Source organism: Excalfactoria chinensis, chromosome 6, assembly GCF_039878825.1.
Source record: "Excalfactoria chinensis isolate bCotChi1 chromosome 6, bCotChi1.hap2, whole genome shotgun sequence".
Taxonomy (NCBI): domain Eukaryota; kingdom Metazoa; phylum Chordata; class Aves; order Galliformes; family Phasianidae; genus Excalfactoria; species Excalfactoria chinensis.
This window is the reverse complement of record NC_092830.1, coordinates 2954647-2974395: the sequence shown is the minus strand read 5'-3', so window position 1 is coordinate 2974395 and position 19749 is coordinate 2954647. Positions and strand designations below refer to the sequence as shown.

The window sequence follows — 19749 nt, the reverse complement described above, 5'->3', positions numbered from 1 at the left end:
CCTTACAAGGGGGAACAGCTGTTTATGAGTGTGGATAGTGATAGGAAAAGGAGGAATGGTGTTAAACTGAGACAGGGGAGGTTTAGGTTGGATCGTAGGAGGAAGTTTTTCACCCAGAGGATGGTGATGCACTGGAACAGGTTGCCCAAGGAGGCTGTGGATGCCCCATCCCTGCAGGCATTCAAGGCCAGGCTGGATGTGGCTCTGGGCAGCTGTCTCGCTCCAATTAAGGAGAGAGGCAAGGTTCTTTTGATAAATTATGCTTGGCGTGAGATTAAGAAGAGAAACATTCAAATGTTGATCCGAACAGTTTATTAGGAATAATAGATGGCTGAGGGGATGGGGAAGGGAGAGCGGCAGATATCAAAATTAGGGTGATGGGGAAGGGAAAGTGGGCGACAGGAAAGGTGGAAAAGGCAAGAATTACGGAAAGCGGGGAAAGTCACCTCCTGAATGCAGCAGCGTCCCATTGCACGTCGTTTTGTTGGTCCAGGGAGAACAAGCGTAGGGGAGAGCCGCAGCAGAGTGTCAGGCCGCAAGCAGCAGATCGGTGCAGCGCAGAGCAGGAGGTAGAAAGGGCAGCAGGGTCTCGGGGGGCAGCGAGGTCTCACGGAGCAGAGTCTCGAGCAGCAATCCCAGGTGAATCCGTTGTCCGCCATAGGACGACGTTGGAGGAATCTGAGGCCAGATACCTCAAAGTTCTTCATGCATGCATCTTCTTCAGCATGCAGGCGTTCACGTAGTGAGGCATCTGATGTCAGACAACCTCCTTGTTCATGAAGAGAGGCACCTGATGTCAGAAAACCTCTAATCCATGGTTTGTCCATGCTCTTTTTATCCTACTTCTTCCCAGCCTTCGGGACATTTCTGGAAGGCTTGGGTCAGAGTCCTGTGAATACCCCGGAGATGGCCCTCTTCCTTGAGATAGGCCCACACAAAAAGACCACTTTAGGGCCATTCATCTGTATCTTATCTCCCTAGCCACCCTTAAACAAAGGGGGTCTGGAACCGTGGTTCAGACTTGCCTGGACTTGTCCTTCTGTGTGTCTCAGACAAAGGGAGTCTGGAACCTTGGCCAGGCTTCCCTGAACTTGTCCATTTCAGCAGACTTTGAGACAGTAATGTAAAAAGCATGGCCTCTTACAGCAGCCTGGTCTGCTGGTTGGTGACCCTGCACACAGCAGGGGGTTGGAACTGGATGCACGTTGTGGGCCTTTTCAAACCAGGCCATTCTACGATTCTATGATGTTCATACACTACAAGTCTTATTAAGTACAAACTAGTGAGTGGCTGTTCACAGAGCAGTGGATATGTGGAAGTGCTGCTGACTCCTGGATAACAAGCTTGCAGCACCAGGAGGAGCTGTCAGGTAACACAGGCAATCTACCTTTCCCTAGGGCTTCATGGTCCTCGTGAGTCCCTTCCAACTTGGCATATTCCATAATTCAGATTAGTTCTGTTGCTTAAAGTGAGTTTTCTACCAAGATCCAGATACATAGCAAAGTGATAACCCAGGTCACCTCTCCAATTATATTATGATGATTCATTTTTAAAGGAAGAATGGGGAATGTCCCTATATCACTAGCAGAAACCAACCATTGCCTCGTTCTTTACAATGCGCATACATACACCAGAAGAACAGTGCTGATTGCTGACTTGATGTTCTTTGATGTGTGAACACATAAAACAATTGGAGACATTCCAATTATCTCCAGTTCAAAGTTAGGCCAAAATTAGATGCAGTTATGAATAATGTATCAGGTTTGAGCAGAAACAGTAATGCTGAGTAAAATAAAGATGAAAGTTTAGCTCACCTGTGAGAATGAGAAATAGGTAAGCAACACTGCTTCCTTAAACAGAGATGTTTGGAGTTGCACACCCTCAGAAGTTCAATTAACAAAACATATGTCAAAACAGGGTTTGGTGGCAGATTGTAAATTGCTTTCAAGTGTGTTCCTGATGTTGTCAAGGTAGTATTAGAAGCTTAACTTTCCTATGAAACTTCCTCCAACTCTTTAATGCAGATAACTTCTTGTAAGAAGCACGTCAAAGCCATTATCATTTGCCATAGTGGGCTAGAAGTTGGTTCCAAGACAAAACACACATCCCAGGAGGCTCCTTATCCAGCACTGCCACGCACTGAGCCAGATCCTAAAGGAAGCTGAACAGCCTCTCTCCATTAATTTCAACAGGCCTACCAATTTCCTGAAAAATCTAGCATTTCGATTAAGGCATAAACTATTTCTGGGTGGAAAGGCTTCTAGTTGGGCAAGCCAGTCTCGCTTAGATATCTGTATTAGGTTACAAGGTAAGATGCCCCAGTCAGCATTCCAGCACTATCTTCTATTACTGCAATTCTACTTTCCTATGTGGCTTTTGTGAAAAAGACTGGATCTCAGAAGTCGATCACAACAGTGCAGAATGCAAGATGAGGACACGCATACTTACTTCTGCTGTGCCCTTTAAGGAACTTGGTTTTCCAGTGTCTACCCCAACATCTCATGTTCTCTGTAATTGTGAGCAACTTGACCAAGCCTTTCTGGTAAGGCAATGGCTGGCAGTAGGGCACTGTTAGCAGTGAGGACTAGATATCCTTGACAAGGGCAACTGGAAACAGGCCAGAGCTGTTCACAGAATCATAGGATGGCCTGGGTTGAAGAGGACCACAGAGATCATCTAGTTTCAACTAGATGTGATGGGTCACCAAGCACCAGGCCAGGATGCCCAGAGTCACAAAGATCTTCTTGTTTATATATAAAGTTACCTGTGCCATTCTTTTCATATGCATTTGCAGTAAATCCTACATTGCTTTCCATCACTGAGTTCCGCATATGTTTATAATGGTTTTGCAAACCACAAAAATGAAGTGACTGTATAAAACAATCCCATATTCCCTAGATTTCAGCAGCAGTAAATATGTCTTAGCAACAATAAAAATCATATCAGTCAATAGACTCAGTGTGAACTACAAAACACTAAAGCATACATTCCAACAAACAAATTCATAGCACTGCTAGTAAAGAAGTTAGTTAATGTACTAGCTGTTATGGAAGATCATCTCCTAAGCCATGACATGCTAAAGCAATTCTAGGCTTTCATTTACCTTCGAAAATAGCTACAAATATAAACCATTAGCACATAGTGCTTTTCATCTTTTGCCTCAAAATTACCACTCAATTTCCTAGAACCAAATGGTTCTACTTGAGCAAACCACTCTTTACTTCAACAGACATAGATGTTAGAGGCAGGAAGTGTCTGACTTCATACAGTTAGGGTACTATGGTTAGGCTGAAGTTGGACTTCATGATCTTCGAGGCCTTTTCCAACCTGAATAATTCTATGACCCTATGATCTACTAAGAGCATATAGCAGTCCCCCTGTATCACCCAGTTGTTATGCCAGGGGAACACAGCAGATGCAATGAGAAACACGGAAGTAAGGACAGTATAATTTGTCTCCTTGTCTGGTAGATAACTCTCCTAACTGTGTCTATAAAACACATGTCTATAAAACACGCTGAACTCACAGAACAGAGAGATTTTGCATCTCACTGATTAAAATATAGGATTGACTTCAATGATGACATTCCTTTCAATTAAATCTATAGCACAAGTAATTCCCATTGTGATGCCTTGTCAGTTTGGGATTTCTAGCTCATCTTGGCCTGTGGGAGTGGCTAGTGAGAAAAGAGGAAACAATAAAATGCTCATAAGGAATTATCCTTCTGCACAGGAAAAAAATAAACAGTCTGATTTCCAATGTTATCAATCAATACTGTAACACAGTTAAGTCACTACTATTAAATAGCCGCATTTGAAGGTAAGGCAAACAGAAGTCAATTCCTGCATATAGATTTTACAGAAATGTAAGAGATATAAGAAATACAAGAGCCTGATCAAAATTCCCTTTAGCTGGGAAAGTAAAAGGCCGCCCAAGAAACCTGCAGTAGCACAGGAAGCATAGGAAAGTTTCATTTTTATGCCACCAGCTCCTATCTCGCTCGGACAGTAATTAGCTGTGAAACAGTTCATATGGCACACCAGCAGAAGGGAAAGGGAAAATCCATTTTGTTCTAACTATCCAAGGTAATTTAAAACTTATTTTTGGCTATGCTTTGTAAAAATTAGGCATCGTGCACTATATAGTAGCGAAAGCTTAAGATAACATTTCGTATTGCATGTACAGGGATACCAGGTTGTTTATGGAAAGAAAACTGACTGGAATGAGGGTATTCTCCTCATCCAGCGGAGGTCACTCTTCCAGATTTGGCATCCCCAGTAAACAACATCTTTAAAAGCAAAAAAACCCACCATCATAAAGCTAAAAATCTAATTTAAAAAGTCCCGAAAGCTGAGCTAAGAGACAGCTAGGACTACAACAGACTGCTTAATGTGTGTACGGCTCATACAGACCAAACAGCTGATGAGGAACACCAGAGAGCATGAGAAAGAACGTGCTTCCTCTCAGAAAACAATATCAGCTTTAAGTTTCCCACACGTTCATGCCTGGGGAATCCCCTCTGAAGTCGCTGGTTGAAGTGACAGCTCTTAATCACCATTGGAGTAAGGTAAACAGCAACAGTAAGGTTGAGACTCGGGCACATCAGAACTCAGGGCTTTTGACGTGCTCTCTCTGTTTTACACTTTGATCATCCTTATTCTAATGGGGTTGGAGAATAAAAATCATAGCTTTCAAATAAAGTAAGAATAGGTTCACAGGTGATCTTTAGTATTGTCTAAACAAACTTGAGAAAGGCAAAGGAATGAGGGAGGATTTCAATACCTACAATCCTACCCACACTGAAATAAATAAGTGTTCTGCCTCAACGAAGAGGAAACAATACAAAAACCCCATCACAACACAAGGTGAGAATTGTAAGGGGGTACCCTGTGAAATATCCGTCCTTTGGATGACTGCTGACCAGTAAAGTCAAAAACCCAAGCTGTTCCATGATACAATTCTATGATCACAAAATACATATATGTATAAATAGATATTTATTACTTCCAATGTTTATGCATGTATAGTAGGGGGCTGTTCATTCACAGATCAGTCTTTGACTTCATCTAGAACAAAAACTGACCACACAGGGTCATCTTATTTAGTGTTTCATGTTCACAAGCTTATTTTTGGATAGTCTGGGTTATGTCCTACAGTACGTAAGACAGTATAAACACAGTGTTTGATTGATACAATATCCTATATCCTGCATTACTTGGCATCAAGTCAATATACATCTGCTTATTCACTACACTTGTGATATAATGGGGCAAATCCTTTTTGCATGCCTCAAACTACACTGAAACCCAGTGTTGCTCATAATCAAACGTTCACACGCATTTCTAAGTGGTCTTGAGGAGTCAAGCAAGCATTTGCCAGCCACCAAAACGGCTTCGTAAAAATAAGTTCATTTTGAATGCTTAACATTTTGACAACAGGTTTCTGAAATTAATCCATATTAAACTTCATTTCCTCAATATTTTTATCTTTTGTTCAAAATACGACTAAGATGCTTTGAGGTTCCTCATGAGGTTCTATCCCAAAGTCACCAGAATAAAACCAACAGCTGTTAACTGCCTGTAAACAGAAAAGACTTTTAGCTTGCTCTAAAACTTCCCTAACAGTTGCCGAACTTCTTGTCAGTGTCAGCAAGAAAGAATCCCAGCAGTAGATGTGCATGGGAACTGAATTACTCGTGGTAATTCAGGTAAGACAGATACATCATGTGTTCAATGGAAAGCTGCTTGCAGCTGTACCTTTATCCAAATGGGTGAATTACTGCAAATTATCACTCCAGAATTTCTCACCGTCAAGTCTAAAATAAGACATGTAAAACCACAGATTGAAAATAATAATAACAATAAATATATATACGCATTAATACAACTGAGGACACTAACAAGCGCTGCTGTAGCGGGCTCTGCCAAAGCAAACCTAAGATTGACTTTCCAAGACTGGCAATTTTTAATCAGCTAATCGTGATGTTAAAAAATAAACTTCTTTTTCTTGTTAAGCTGCCACGTGCACTGACAAAAATACCACATCAAGAAGATTGACATCAGCAGACATGCAGATTTCTCTTCCCCTGGGCACCAAATTGCTGATGTATGTACATGCTCCCTTCTTGGCATAATTGATTTTCACTTTCTGCACGGTGGCACATTCTTGGAATAGCTGGTACAGCAGCAAGCATGAATATGCAAGCCAAGGGCAAATTAACTAGGATTAGACCAGGACTGCTTTATGTTGAACCCGAGCTTGAACCCAATTTAAAACTGACTACCAATTGCTTTTAAGAATTCAGTTTTAGAAGAGCCTAAGAAAATTAATAAAAAGAGTACATGTTACATTAACATACTGTTCTTCCACATCATGTCAGAATCAGCTCGAAGCACACACAAGTGCTAAAAAAACAGCCTTCGTGTGCTTTTTGTATCCTTTCTTGGAAAACAAGGCATTAGACATGCCGAGCAGCCTCCCACATCTCCAGAAAACACACAGCACGAATAGGGATGGAACAAACCTACAACTGTAGTAGAAGCAGCTGTTCAGCTACACCCTGGCTGCCTGAAGTGACATTTATGCATGACACGTTGTAGCAGCCCTTCAAGTAGAGCAGGCTAAGCCAACTATCTTTTTCCAAGATCTTTGTCAGCCAGTCACTCTTTGACTAGCAACTGTATGCACTTAGATGACCTGAGGTTCGGAGATTGGAACTCGGTGATCTTCGATGTCCCTTCCAACCCCAGCCATTCTACAGCTCTATGAATATCGTCCCTTTTCATTTATTCTTGTGTACCTGTCCATGGGGTATATTGTTTCTTATTGTTCTTGTTTGGTTTTTAAACAAACTTGATTCATCCTCCCCACTAGGAACACAAAGACATCCACCAAACATTACAGTGACGTCTCCCAGATGAATGTACCTTAAATCTAAGTTAGCAGGCAAGCTAATTCCTCTGAAGACCAGAATTCTAAGAACAGAATATGCACAAAAATCAGGAACCAAACTGGCTGCTAACAAGCTTCTTGGCACACCAAAATAACAATTAGCGTCTCAGTTGCTATTGCCAGCCATATCTGTGTCATAGTGAAAGCGTGCCATATTATGTTAAGTCCGCTGTGTTGGTAGAGCTGGTCAAGGCCTATTCAAGGAAACACCATTTCCGAACTACAGACTTCATTGGCTCTGACAAAACCATTGTGTGGAGAGGTTCATTGTGTCCCATGTCAAACAGAGAGAGAGGTATGGCTGATAATAACCACGGACTGATGGCTACAGCACTCAGCTCCACTTCACATTCCAAGCTTAAAAAGTCTGGCTCAGTTCAGAACCGCGATTAGAAGCTCATCTCCCACTCCCATCTGCTGCCAAGTTATTAATGTGCCATCAAGTTATTCTGCAGCGTGATTCTCTGAAATCGACTGGATGTTCAAATCGAGAACAAATTTCAAATCTTAAGGAAACCTGGAACATCTGCACAGCCCTCCAAATAAGACTAAAAACCAATTGTTCCACAAAGATGCTTGCTTGAGGCTTTCAAGATTTACCTACAGCCTGCTTCTAAACCACTTCTTCACCACTTTTTCCCATGTTCCAAATGCCAGTATTAGGTAACATACATCAAAGCCTTCTGAAATGTAATAGCCAAGAATACACTGCTATAACTACGCCTGTAATGAGTATATCTAAATGGTTTCCAAAATCATAGCGTTATGTAAGTATAATGCACTGTTGGAACAGAATGTAACGTGTGAATCCAGAGCCTCTCTATACCCTACCCACTCCCAAGGTTGTGTAGGTTCCCAGTCAGCAGTTCAGACTCAGAGTAACAAACAAGGTTTGTGTTCAAGTCAGATGTGCTTCAGAAGACAAAGATAAAGGCTTTGTCCCATTTTCGTCTTTAAAATACACTGTGAAGAATGCCATGCACAGTTAGGCCCACTTTCCTTCTTGTCTCCTTTGTTTCCGCTCCTCTTTGCTTCCTTCACTGCAGATGCTGGGGCTTTAAATCACATCAGCATACTCTGTTACATAAGGCCAAATAATAACTACAACTAGATCTGTGTGGAAAGTGACCAACAAGTGCATCTCTTGACAATGGCGACTACAAAAACAACCTTTCAGGGAGAATCCCATTGTACTTGAAGCTAAAGCCTCCGATCAGTAGTAATGGTATTGGAAGTTACTTGCTTTTCTTAAGCACGGCTGTGTTTAAGATGTACGCGTAGGTAAACTGAAGTAAGTTTCCAAAATACTATTTGCTAAGACCACTAGAAAAAAAGAAAGGAAGAAAAAACAAACAACCAAACAGATTTTTGCTAAGGCACAGTGGGATTAGACAGCTCGGACAGCAAGCCTGCAGCAGGAGCAGGAACAGAACCCAAACACTGAAAACACCACTCCATTTCAATAGATAACAGAAGATGTTATGCTCTATCTGCTGACGTTAGCTGGTATTAGGCTGAAGCAACTGGCAGGATTGAGACAGGCAGGCATTAATGCTGCTGACTCACTCTGCAGCAAGAGATTCTCTGACCGGCCCCATTGAACCAGCGCAGTGTTGCCTCAAGTTGTTTTTCTAGCAAGCTACAGAACAAGTACAAACTGCGCTGATTAAACTTGCTCTAGGGTCCACCCACCAATAACATGAGGCAATGCCTAATGAAAACATCTTCAAAATGCAAGCAATTTGTTGAGGAACAGAGCTTACATAACTACAAAAAAACAATTAAACCTTGGAGAGTTTCTGTATCTCCGGATTTCAACATTCAGAACACAGCGAGATAAAGGTCATCCTTCACACTTTACAGGAGAAGAAATGGAAGCAAAAGAGTAAAATGATTCACTCATTGCATGCTACAGGAGCTGAATAGGGGAGAAGAGGAATCAGAGTGGTCTGGGTTGCAAAGGCCCACAATGCTCATCCAGTTCCAACCCCCTGCTGTGTGCAGGGTCACCAACCAGCAGACCAGGCTGCCCAGAGCCACATCCAGCCTGGCCTTGAATGTCTGCAGGGATGGGGCATCTGAGTGAAAATGGCATCAGCGCAATAAGGACAGGGGCTGTTGCAAGTGTTTATTGACTGAGACTTCTACAAGCCTAAGCAAACATCTGAGCAAGGTGGGAAGGCAGATCAGTACAGAAGCACGAGGTCTGATGCACTTACATCCAGAATTGTTGTTAGCTGTGTTAGTTAAACAGGCTCGTAGTCTTCAAAAACAACTTTTCATATCTTATTACACAAGATTCACCTGTATATTCCCATCTCCTGCTTGTCATAACATCTTATGAGAACGTGAAGGTGCTCCCACAAGCTGGCAGGTCCTGGCGCTATGGTTGGGGTCACAAAACACAGTCTGCACAGCTGGGATGTGTTCTGAGCACTGGGGAGAACAGCCAAGGGCTGCTGGGAGAAATAAAAAGGTAGGAAAAGCAGAAAAATAAGGGACTCTTCAAAAGCTCTTTCGATATAGGTAAAATTAACTCTACAGGAGATCTGTTCAGATCGAGACACCAGGAAGGGACTTAAGAGCAAAGCGAGGCCAGGATGCCTAAGAAGCCACCATTCTCAAATCTTTACCTCCTGGAGATGGATGTCAGTGTTTGTCCTCAACCTTAGAACTATAGAACGGCCTGGGTTGAAAAGGACCACTACGCTCATCTGGTTCCAACCCCCTGCCATGTGCAGGGTCGCCAACCAGCAGACCAGGCTGCCCAGAGCCACATCCAGCCTGGCCTTGAAGGCTTACAGGGAAGGAGCAATTAGGCAGCAATTGTACACATTCCTTACAGCCCGGGGTGGGCACTCTCCCTATGCGTATTCCTGCCCGCACCAGCACTGCCTTCCAAAGGCTTCTCCTACGTTCATCACCATGGAAACCAACGAAGCCGCCTACAGTCACCCGGACCCATCGGATAAACACCGACAATAAGCAAAACGAAACGAACGCCTGGAGCCCATAGGACCAACCCTAAGTCATCAAGCGAACGAAGCGGCGGGATGGGAGCAGCAGTGTTTATAGGAGGAAAACGAAGGCAGCGCAACGGAAAGCCCCGGCTGCTCCCGAGCTCCGGGGCGGGTGGGCGTGCGGCGTGGGCCGGCTGTCCGCCCTCGGAGCCACCGAGCGGCTGCGCTCGGGAAACGCGGAGCGCCCGTGAGAGCGGGAGGGACCAGCACGGCGAGTAGCAGGGAGGGCTCGGAGCCGTCCGTCCGCACGGCGCTAACCGCGCGGCTGGAAGCAGGCAGGCGGCACAGCAAATTCCTCCCGCGGAGCCGCTTCCACGGCGGGACCGAGCGCTGCTTCCTCGCGGAAGAACAGGCGTCCAGGGGGGGGGCGGAACGGGAGCTCTGAGAAGCACAACCACGGCGGAACGGCGGAACGGCGGAACGGCGACCCCGGCCCGCATCCTCCGCTCCCACGGCCGCCCCCGCTCCGCCGACGGCTCGGTTTGAACGGGCCACGCTCGCTCTCAGCCAACGGGCGCCGCGCTGGGCGCTGACGTCACGGGCGGCGGGAGCGGGGCGCAGTGCTGCCGGCCGGCCCGCGCCCGGCACTCGCGTATGTGCGCGGCGCCCAGGAAGATGAGGGTAAGCGCGGCGGGCGGCGGCAGGTGCCGCCTGGGGAGCGGGCGGCCGCGGGGCCGGAGCGGCTGGAGGAGGCGGCACTGCGGGCGGGGGGAGGCGGGCGAACCGTCCGGTAAAGGGCTCTAGCACTGCCGGCGCCGGTAAAGGGCTCTAGCATTGCCGGCGCCGAGGGGTCCTGAGCGCGGTCGGTTCTCCTTCAGCAGCGGTGCGGCGGGTGGCTGAGGCGAGTTACCTTACAGCCCTGCGGTGGCCACCGGCGGCCCCGAGCAGGAGCTGGCACGGGGACCGACCGCCGCGGTCCTTACAAGGGCAAAAACGCGTCCGTAGCTGGGTGTGGAGGGCTGCTGCGGAGCCTCGGGGCTGCGGCACGTTCCTGCAGCAAGCACTGCAAGCCTGAGGGAGAGCGGGCAGAGCCGCGATGTACCGAGCATCCTGAGCACCTGCCGGGACCGAACCGGCACTGCTCGTGCCTTTCAGCTGAGGGCACGGAGCCCAGCGGCGCGTCTGCAGCACGGATGGCCGCCCCATGAAGCCACCAAACCCAGCCTAGCGAACGAGCACAGCCTCATCTCTTTCATCTACATCAGTGCTTCTCCCAACGCGACGTTACCGGCTTAGTTTCCAAAGAGAGCCCAGGAGCTCCCCCTGCCCCCTTCTCACTTCACCTTCTCAGCAGCGTGGGGGGACCGGCTGTGACAGCGACTCATAATGGCTCTTTCCATCTTTACATACGTTCTGCACGTTTTGTTGGGCCTTCTGGTTACGTTCAGCTTGTAGTCAGTTTAAAACCAGCCTGAAACCCACACAGTTTACATGCCGTTGGTAACTACAGGATACTGACAGAACTTGTGGCCGAGCAGAGGGAGGTGGAAACCCCAAGGCTTTGTTGTGTGGTTTTTGCATTGCGACAGCAGGTTTGTTTCCTAAGCAAAAATCTCCAAAGAGACTGTTATTAGAGCTGTGTGTTACAACAAGTACATGTTACAGCACACAGTGCCACGCAGCCCACAGTGTAAGGAAAGGAACAGCCCTGCTGCTGCATGAGATACCTGTGTGCAGGAGAAGACGTCCTTCTGCAAACATATCCGGCTACAAAACTGGTGAAGGATTTGTTACCATAAGGATGGTATTTTGCCCAAGAATGACCTCAAAGAAGTTAAGAAGAGAGATGTATTGCAGTTGTTGTTTGCTGGGTAAGGCAGAATGCAGAAAGCATTTTGTATTTCATCCCTGTTTAGCTTTACGCATAAGGAGCCAAGAGAAAACCAGAGAGGCAAAGGAAAAGCGAGTGCAGTGAAAAGAATTACTGCAGTTTCTGCGTCTATAGCCCTTGTGCTGTAGTTCCGTGAGCATTTCAAAGCCAAAATGCAACTCAAATATGTACGACTATGTGGACTCTGTACACAGCTCTCATGTCCAGGGTGCACTGAAGTCAAGTATACAATCGAGTGTAATGTACGCCTCTGTAAAACCCATACAGGAGACATACTCAAAACAACCTTGTCTTTTTCTTTTTTCCTTTTGCCACTTCCATAGGAAACTATGCCCCAGACGCCAATATTTTCCAGCATGCTTGGCTCCAGCTGTAGTGGACAAGTGCAGCCTGATATGGGAGAGAGATGCGTGGACCCCGTTTATCAGGATGGAAACATTGTTTCTGGATCATTGGAGGCCTTGATAGAGCGCCTGGTACCCACCATGGACTATTATCCAGATGTAAGTAGGCACTGAAGGGCCTGTTTTCTTCCTGTAGTTTTCCTAAGATAGCACTGATCTAAATCCTAAACACGAGAAATTCAGCGTCCACCCAGATCATGATTAAGGTGTAGACTAAAGATGCATTTATTTTGCTCGTAATACTCATTCACTAAACATGTTACTCAACAGGGATACTCCTTTCTGCTTTTTAATGGGAACACCTGTTAGAAAGATAAAGCCATGCCGAACCCAAATGGGCGCCTTAAGAACCAATTAAAAGCAGCATTAGCCGCAATGTTCAATCCCTCTAAGCTGCTTTACCTCTAATGCAGCCAAGATTAACATCTAACCATCTCCCACCTAGGGAAGTGGACCGACTCTTTCAGCTGAAATCAGCTCTAGGGATTTTTTGGCTTTGTTTTCCCTTATTTTTCCATGCATCTCCTAGTCAGACCATCAGGAAAAAAAAATATTAAAACAACCACATTGATTGTAATTAAAGTGCTGGCTCTCTCAACACATTTTAATGAGCAAGTGCTGTAATAACGTTCCTGAGCCTAGAAATGATTTGGCAGCAATTAAATGTCCTCACTGCAGTCCCCTGAAGTAAACGTTGCTGGTAACTCTAGGGCAAGATGTAAGATTCTGAGCGAGTGCTATTACTCAGCGATCACACTAGGACTTAAAACATCCCCTTGTACCCATCACTGAAAGACGTTATTTAAACAAACTACCAAAAATCAGAGATTGCAAAGCACGTATTCCATCCAAGCTGTGAAAAAGCAGCATGACAGAAACAGTCCAACTCTTTCTGGGACTGGAGTGACAGGAAACTGAAGTCAGTGTTGACTGCTATGTTGAATTTAACTTTGGTAGAGCAGGCCACGCTAACCTGCTAGTTCCTCATGGAACGTTTCTCCATCTCAACAGCGTTGGACTTATTTACTGTGCTTTCACGCTGGTCACAATAAAACCTCCTCACATACATACCACCCAGTTCCCAATTGCTATACACAGAAAGTGCACTCCCTTCCCATATGAGACCCCCACGAGCGCAGTGGTACAAGCAGCCGAATTCCCAGCAATTATTAGTTAGAGATTAAAACAGGCAAAAAATCAGGATGTCTTCATTTTCTGGTTCAATCCTAAACCTCTCATTTAATTACGCTTCCCTACAATTGTGCTCACTTCAATAGATCCTAAGCATCAAATCCTCTGTAGGGCACAGAGAAATATCCATAGTTAGACATTCAACTTCTTTTGCCCTCCCCATACATGTAGTGGAGAGAGAAGAGAACCAGAGAGCTCAAAGAGAACCACAAAATCCAGTATAGCAGTGAAACAGCTCTAGGTTGCCAAAGGCAAACATTCCAAGGAATCAGCTCCAGCTCCCTTTATTTAATACTAGTCAATGTAGTTACTTGCTGCTTGGGTTTCTGGAATATCACTAAGTTTGTTAAGGAGCTGTTAATGCACATCCCTTATTGTAACTTAGAATCTATTTATAACACTGCTACTCTGATAGTGGTTCCATAAAGCGATCATTACTTAAGGGATCTATGAGTTATTTTGGAATGCTGTTTGTTTCTATGGTGCTGTCGCATACCCCGTGCAAGGGAGCATCACGGTCCACGCGAGCACAGAACCCAGCAGGAGGCTGCAGTTCAAAGGGGCAGCAAACTGACAGCCGAGTGATACCACAGAAGCAATCAAGAGAACTCCTGGGAAAGGGAGCTAGAAAATGGTACTAAACCAACTTCATCTCCTCTACAGCAGGACAGATTCTTTTAGGTGAATCAGATCACCCAATTTAGCTAAAAGGATTAATTTTACAGCAAGTGGATGAATAAGCTTCGAACGACAGAGATGGAACTGTGTTTGAGTCATCCCTAAATGCAAGCCTTGGATTTCAATTCAGATTTATGTTTACACTTCATTTCTGGCCCATTTCTATTTTTAGGGAAGTTAGAGCAATAGCCATTTAGTGTGGAGGTGCTGTCAGAAGGGGGACCAGTTACCTTTTGCTCCAAAGGAAGGTGTAAGCAACTCCCAGCTTCATGTCTCTGGCCACACTGTGCACAGAATGACAGCAAGGCACCACGAGTTAACTCTCATCAAGAGAAGGTGTTCATTATGTTACCAGAGGCTGCCTTTAGTTTCAGGGAGACCCATTTCTAAGTTACTGTGCTGCTCCAAATTTCTGGATTAGTCCATCTGAGAGCAATGCTTAAAAGCCATTCTGTCGACACAAAGCTCAGGACTGCAGTCACCATCCAGATGGAATAAAGGGGGTGGAGGAGAAAGCAAACAGTATCTTTCTGTTCTCGTTACAGCGCAAAACAAAACTGTATTTGCCGTGTTGGCAGCACAAGAGACAGATGAGAGAGGACAGGAAAGATAAGGCCCTACATTTGTATACTGCTCTTTTGAGGTTTGTTTGTGTACGGGGACTTGCTCAGCGCACAGGGAAATGTATATTTGTGAGACAGAGGAGTTGGAGAGGTTAGGAATGGAATGTACCAGTCTGCAACCCTTGTGCCCAAACAGAAAACATTTTAAGACAATATTTCACAAACATAAGACTGAGCAGAGTGCACAAAGGGATTCTTCTTCTTTTTTCCCTTCCCCAGACAACAGCAGTACATTCTTGGGTCACAGAGGAACAATTCCTCCTTTCGTCCTGCGTGCTTGCTTTTTTTCTTTTCCCTTAAATATAATTCAGCTCATCTCTTAGCAACAACTTTAGGTACTAAAGGAATCTGCCTTCTTTTTCTCTCGTAAAGCACTTTTTGTGTCAGTTAAGTTGTTCTGAATGCAGAAAGGGATTTGTTTTTGCCTTTTCTCTCAAATACCTGCCACTTTCATGGGGTAAGCAGAGCTTAGCTTTCAGTCTCGTAGCTTATGGAAGCATTTTTAATCAGCCTTTGTCAAAGCAGCCTGCTTCTTAGCTAAACTGCCTTCTCCAAAGCATCTTCACATGCAAGGGACTGCCTGGGAGAAGAGTGTAGGTTTTCACACTGTTCTAACACCTTGCTTACATGGCAGGGCTGCTCTGAAAGTAATGCCTTCTATTTTATTATCCAACGTCAGAAGTTGGTGGTACGGCAGTGGAGTCTGAACCTTCCTCCCTGTATTCCATTGCATGTTGTTGCTGTGTGACAGATGGCAGCAGAGGGGCACTGACAGAACACTGTCTGACACAGAAGTGCATATGAAGCAAAGGTGTGTTGTTAAATCCCTCTGCTTGGGGAAAAAATGGCATCTGGTGACATTCACTGATGTCTCTATCAAGTAGTGTCATTGTGTTCTTGCTATCTGCTGTGTCTTCCATGGAAATAAATAAGAGGCATTACTTTTGGAGCGACCTACACTTGAATGCAGGTGTGACAAATAAGAGAAATCCCTGATCTAGAGGCGACATCTGACATTCACATCACGTATTTCCTGTCCATTACAACCATATTTCTAATGACTGTGACCTACCGCTAAGCTGCAATGCACGGCTCAATTCAGCCTCAATTTTCTTTATTGGACAGGAAGTGGTCATTAGCAGAGAGGCAGAGATGAGGCTCAGCCCTGCTATTAGACACACTGAAGTCATTTCTTACTTGCAGTTAACCTATAGCCATCGTAAGCAACCCTAGTATCAAAAAAGAAACAGAAAGGCAACCTGAGGAGTAAGACCAGATCCTCATGAACCAGAGTGTCTTGCTTGACCGTAATGGAACAATTTAGTTTGCCAACGAACTGAGCCTCGTCCTGGCAATGTGACTTGAAAAGTGGACTGAAAATACAGCAGACGGGCTCCAGAAGTATAATTTGTTTCTACGACTTAGCAGCTTAGTGTGATCTGGAAAAATGCTGTATGTGTCCAGTGCAGATGCCGTGGATTAAGAGAGAATGCAAGCCTTGCACGGAATGCTGTGCTTTTATGGCCACATATCTTTCCTCGTCTTTCCAATTCAGCACTTTTTTGAACGTCATAGAAAGTACTATCAGAGGGACCAAACAGAGGCACAGGTCATCTAGGTCAGTCTTTTTTTACAGTGCAAAAACAGGGGAACGTACTCTGAGCAGGGCTTTCTTGCAGTTACTCTGACCCAACACTATCCCACATCATACAGGCTTCCACCCAGAAGACCAACACTAGAATTAGTACAACAAGCAAAATTATATCTTTCCTTAAAAAAAAAGAGAAGCTCCAGTTTATCAGAACTAAGGTCACTGACGGGGCAGAGCAGCTTGCATTTCAGTTCCTTGCCACTTCAATGTACAGGCATCTTTCTGGCAGGCTTCCACACTGCCAGTAAACAAGAACGTGGGGAAGAGATGAAAGTATAAGAGTCCATAACTGTTTTTCATCTCTTTCTTTCTTAAATGGAAAACAGGGTTAAAGCAAGAGCTGCTTCACATTTCCAGAACAGACGTTTTCACACAACAGCTGCCTCACCCAATAGCTAAATTCCTTTCCCAGATAGGCCAGACTCAGGGTTCCAAGTTCAGGGACGCACTGATAGAAACAAGCAAAGATATTGGCTAAAAAGGAGTGAAGACAACCAGGCACAGGTTATTCCCCCCAAAACCAACACTACTCCCTCTCATGTTTTAATTCCTAGTGGGGGTTGTATCAGTTTAAGGATTGTTCTCACATACATTAGCATAGAAGGTCTGATCGATCGTCCCCATAAGGTAAGAGTCTCGTTTTGTGAATCAGTTTAGCTCTTCAGCCTAATGTTCAAATCAGAATGCACACTTTAAACGCTTCTGCTGTGTCACAGTCTGTTTCTTTAGCTTCCTCCACAAGTCTGGGACAGAGCTGGATTTTCCATAGATAAGCTTAAAGTCTTCTATACTTTGTGCACTCTCAACACATTGACTCCTAGTTAATTTCATTTATTTTTAAAAGCAAGAAAAAACCCCCATCTCTTTCTCCTTTCTGATACCTGGCATATTGTAGTGTTAGATTTATGCTGTAGGTACTAGAGAAGATGAAACATTTCTCTTTAATAGCAATTCCTTGTAGTTAGAGAGATGAATCCTGTAGTCTTTTCTAGAGTCAGAGATATCGCTGTTTATCTACAAGCATGCTCTACAGACTACAAGCAGCAAGATTCAGTAATTAACAGCACAGATGCTGTGTTTTAGACATCTGGCCTAAGCTTCCTTGCCCAATCCGGGGTGGTTCACTTACTGTCAGCACACCTGGCTGCGGTCTGCCAAGTCATGTTTCCAATAAACCACGATGCAGATGGCAAAGCAGCAGCCTGCTTTGCAAACGTAACATAGGGTAAATGAAATCCGTACTCAAGGAGATGCCCTACAATTTCCTAACTACAGATTCTGTCATAAAGCCTCAATAGAAAGACAGAAGTCTTTATGAGATGCTACTATTGTTACTGCAGCAATTACATCCAAATACAGAAGACAAGTTTGAAACACTGAAGCAAGATCATGACACGAAGGCATTCATTCGCACATCAACATGACTGCACAGAATATGATTTGGAATACAATGCATTACAGCTTTTAAAATGGAAATAGGCTATTTCTAATGAGAAATAATAACTGTTGACACTTAATAGCACTATTCACACTGAAGAGACTCTGAAATGGGCCCCATATTGATTAAGTCACGCCTCAAACTGAATTATTTTCATACGGCCTCAAACAAAGATAAAGCTCCTGTCAGTGATTGTGGGGAAAAAGGAAAGAAAACCATATGTGAAGGAATTATAGCTGTGGACTGGAGCACACACAAAGCAGTTTTCTGTTCCTTGATGAAGGGCAATCGCTCCATAAGAAATCAAGAATTCAGAGGGCAAAATTACACCAAGTTTACACGACATAAAGCGACACTGCTGTCTTATAGACTAAGACAGATGATTCTCACTGGTTATTCAAACTTGCTTTTCCCCCCACTCTGCTCCCACAGAGAACTTACATCTTCACTTTCCTGTTGAGCTCCCGAGTCTTCATTCACCCACATGAGCTCCTGGCTAAAGTGGGACAGATCTGCATTAAACAGAAGCAGCAGCTGGAAGCCGGGACGGAGGCAGAAAAGGTAAATGAGAACCACCATTATGTCCTATAGTGTCATTTATTTCCCACCTTTTCCTTTTTGTTGTAAAGCTACACAGATTGATACACTGAAATAGTCATCAGCACATGTTACTGAGTGTGCTTTTATTTAGGTCTTCGTCCTTGAAGCTCTATTGCTTGTTTGATAACTACTGATGTAGGTTGTGTAGTAGCCTAGCTTGGAAATCATGCAGCTTTGCTCCGGCATGCAGCACTGACCTGCAGCTTAGAGCAATGTGTATCTGCCACAAACCTGCCCTGCAAGTTGTTGGGGCTTTGGCCAAGCAAGGTCTGCCTGGAATCTGATTGCAGTCACTCCTGTCACATTCTTGGAGTTGAGGGCTCTGCTGTAGGTGCACTAAAAACCCATTTTTGATGGAGCATTACAAGTCAGTGTGATGGTAAATCAGGAAATTTCATCTGATGAAAATTAAGGGATGCAGTACTTAAAACAGAAGCCTATGCTTGCACATCTGATTAAACAGCTTCACCATCACTGATTAAACTCAACTGGGTCAGTTTATGATATGCACTTAAATCCATATTGAGTCTCCCCATATGGAGAAAGTGCACTGAAGGACTTGACTAAAGATGAAGTACCAGAATAGTCCCAGCTGGGATGCAAATGTGACAGAAACAAAGATGAAATCAGCAAATACTTAAAAAGATCTGGATTGTTCAAATCCTGTGCTTATTTTAGATCCGTTCTTCCACTATGAGAAATAATATGCTCACATTCCTGATCCTCAGCACATTGATAGTCCCATTTCTTCTCCTCATAGCAGCAAGACTACAAGCAGGGAACGTGACAAGTAGCCTTTGAGGTTTGGCAACACAGAGTTTCTGACATCAGTACTGACCTAAGGGCTTCTTTCTCACTTATTACTCGTGCTCTGTGGTCTCATATTGTATCACAACATTCCTCCACAGTTAACACTTAATGCAGATTGACTTTTATGCAGGTCAGTTACCTCACCCACTCATCAAGCAGCCTTGTAATCCTAACCTCATCCTTGGTTCTGGGGTGCCGGAGGGGTCAGGGAGGACAGATGCAAGAACTATTGCATTCAGTGTGCCATAGTTCCCATCAGCACTCCAAAACAGGCTTACAACTTTGCACCCCCCATTTGGTACGTGGTAAAAGGCAGTGTTTCCTCAGCTCTGCCTAACCAAACAGCAGAGGTAGGAACTTTTAAGAGATTCTGGGACCATCTGAAACAAGGGGTTAAGCTGTCTACAGAAATGTGATGACAAATGACAGCTGTCTGTAGCTAGTATCACAATATCCCAATCTGCAGTACTTGGATTTAAAAATAAAGGATTACAAGATGCAACTCTTCTGTGAATAATAATACACTTACGAGTTTTAAAACCAAAACAGAAG

The 19749-nt window shown here is 44.6% G+C and overlaps 1 protein-coding gene across 3 annotated transcripts in view; it reads left to right on the top strand.

The window, feature by feature from the left end:
* The window catches only part of RASGEF1A (RasGEF domain family member 1A), a 124083-nt gene that overhangs the window by 90576 nt on the left and 13758 nt on the right, over positions 1-19749 (top strand). For 2 of the 3 annotated variants that reach the window (XM_072339430.1, XM_072339427.1), the window contains 2 exons: positions 12126-12305; positions 18220-18348. In XM_072339430.1, the coding sequence (XP_072195531.1) occupies positions 12132-12305; positions 18220-18348 (303 nt within the window). In that variant the 5' untranslated portion in view covers positions 12126-12131. Of the gene's footprint in view, positions 1-10389; positions 10593-12125; positions 12306-18219; positions 18349-19749 lie in introns of those variants that run through there. The other variant, XM_072339429.1, reaches the window with a different exon arrangement.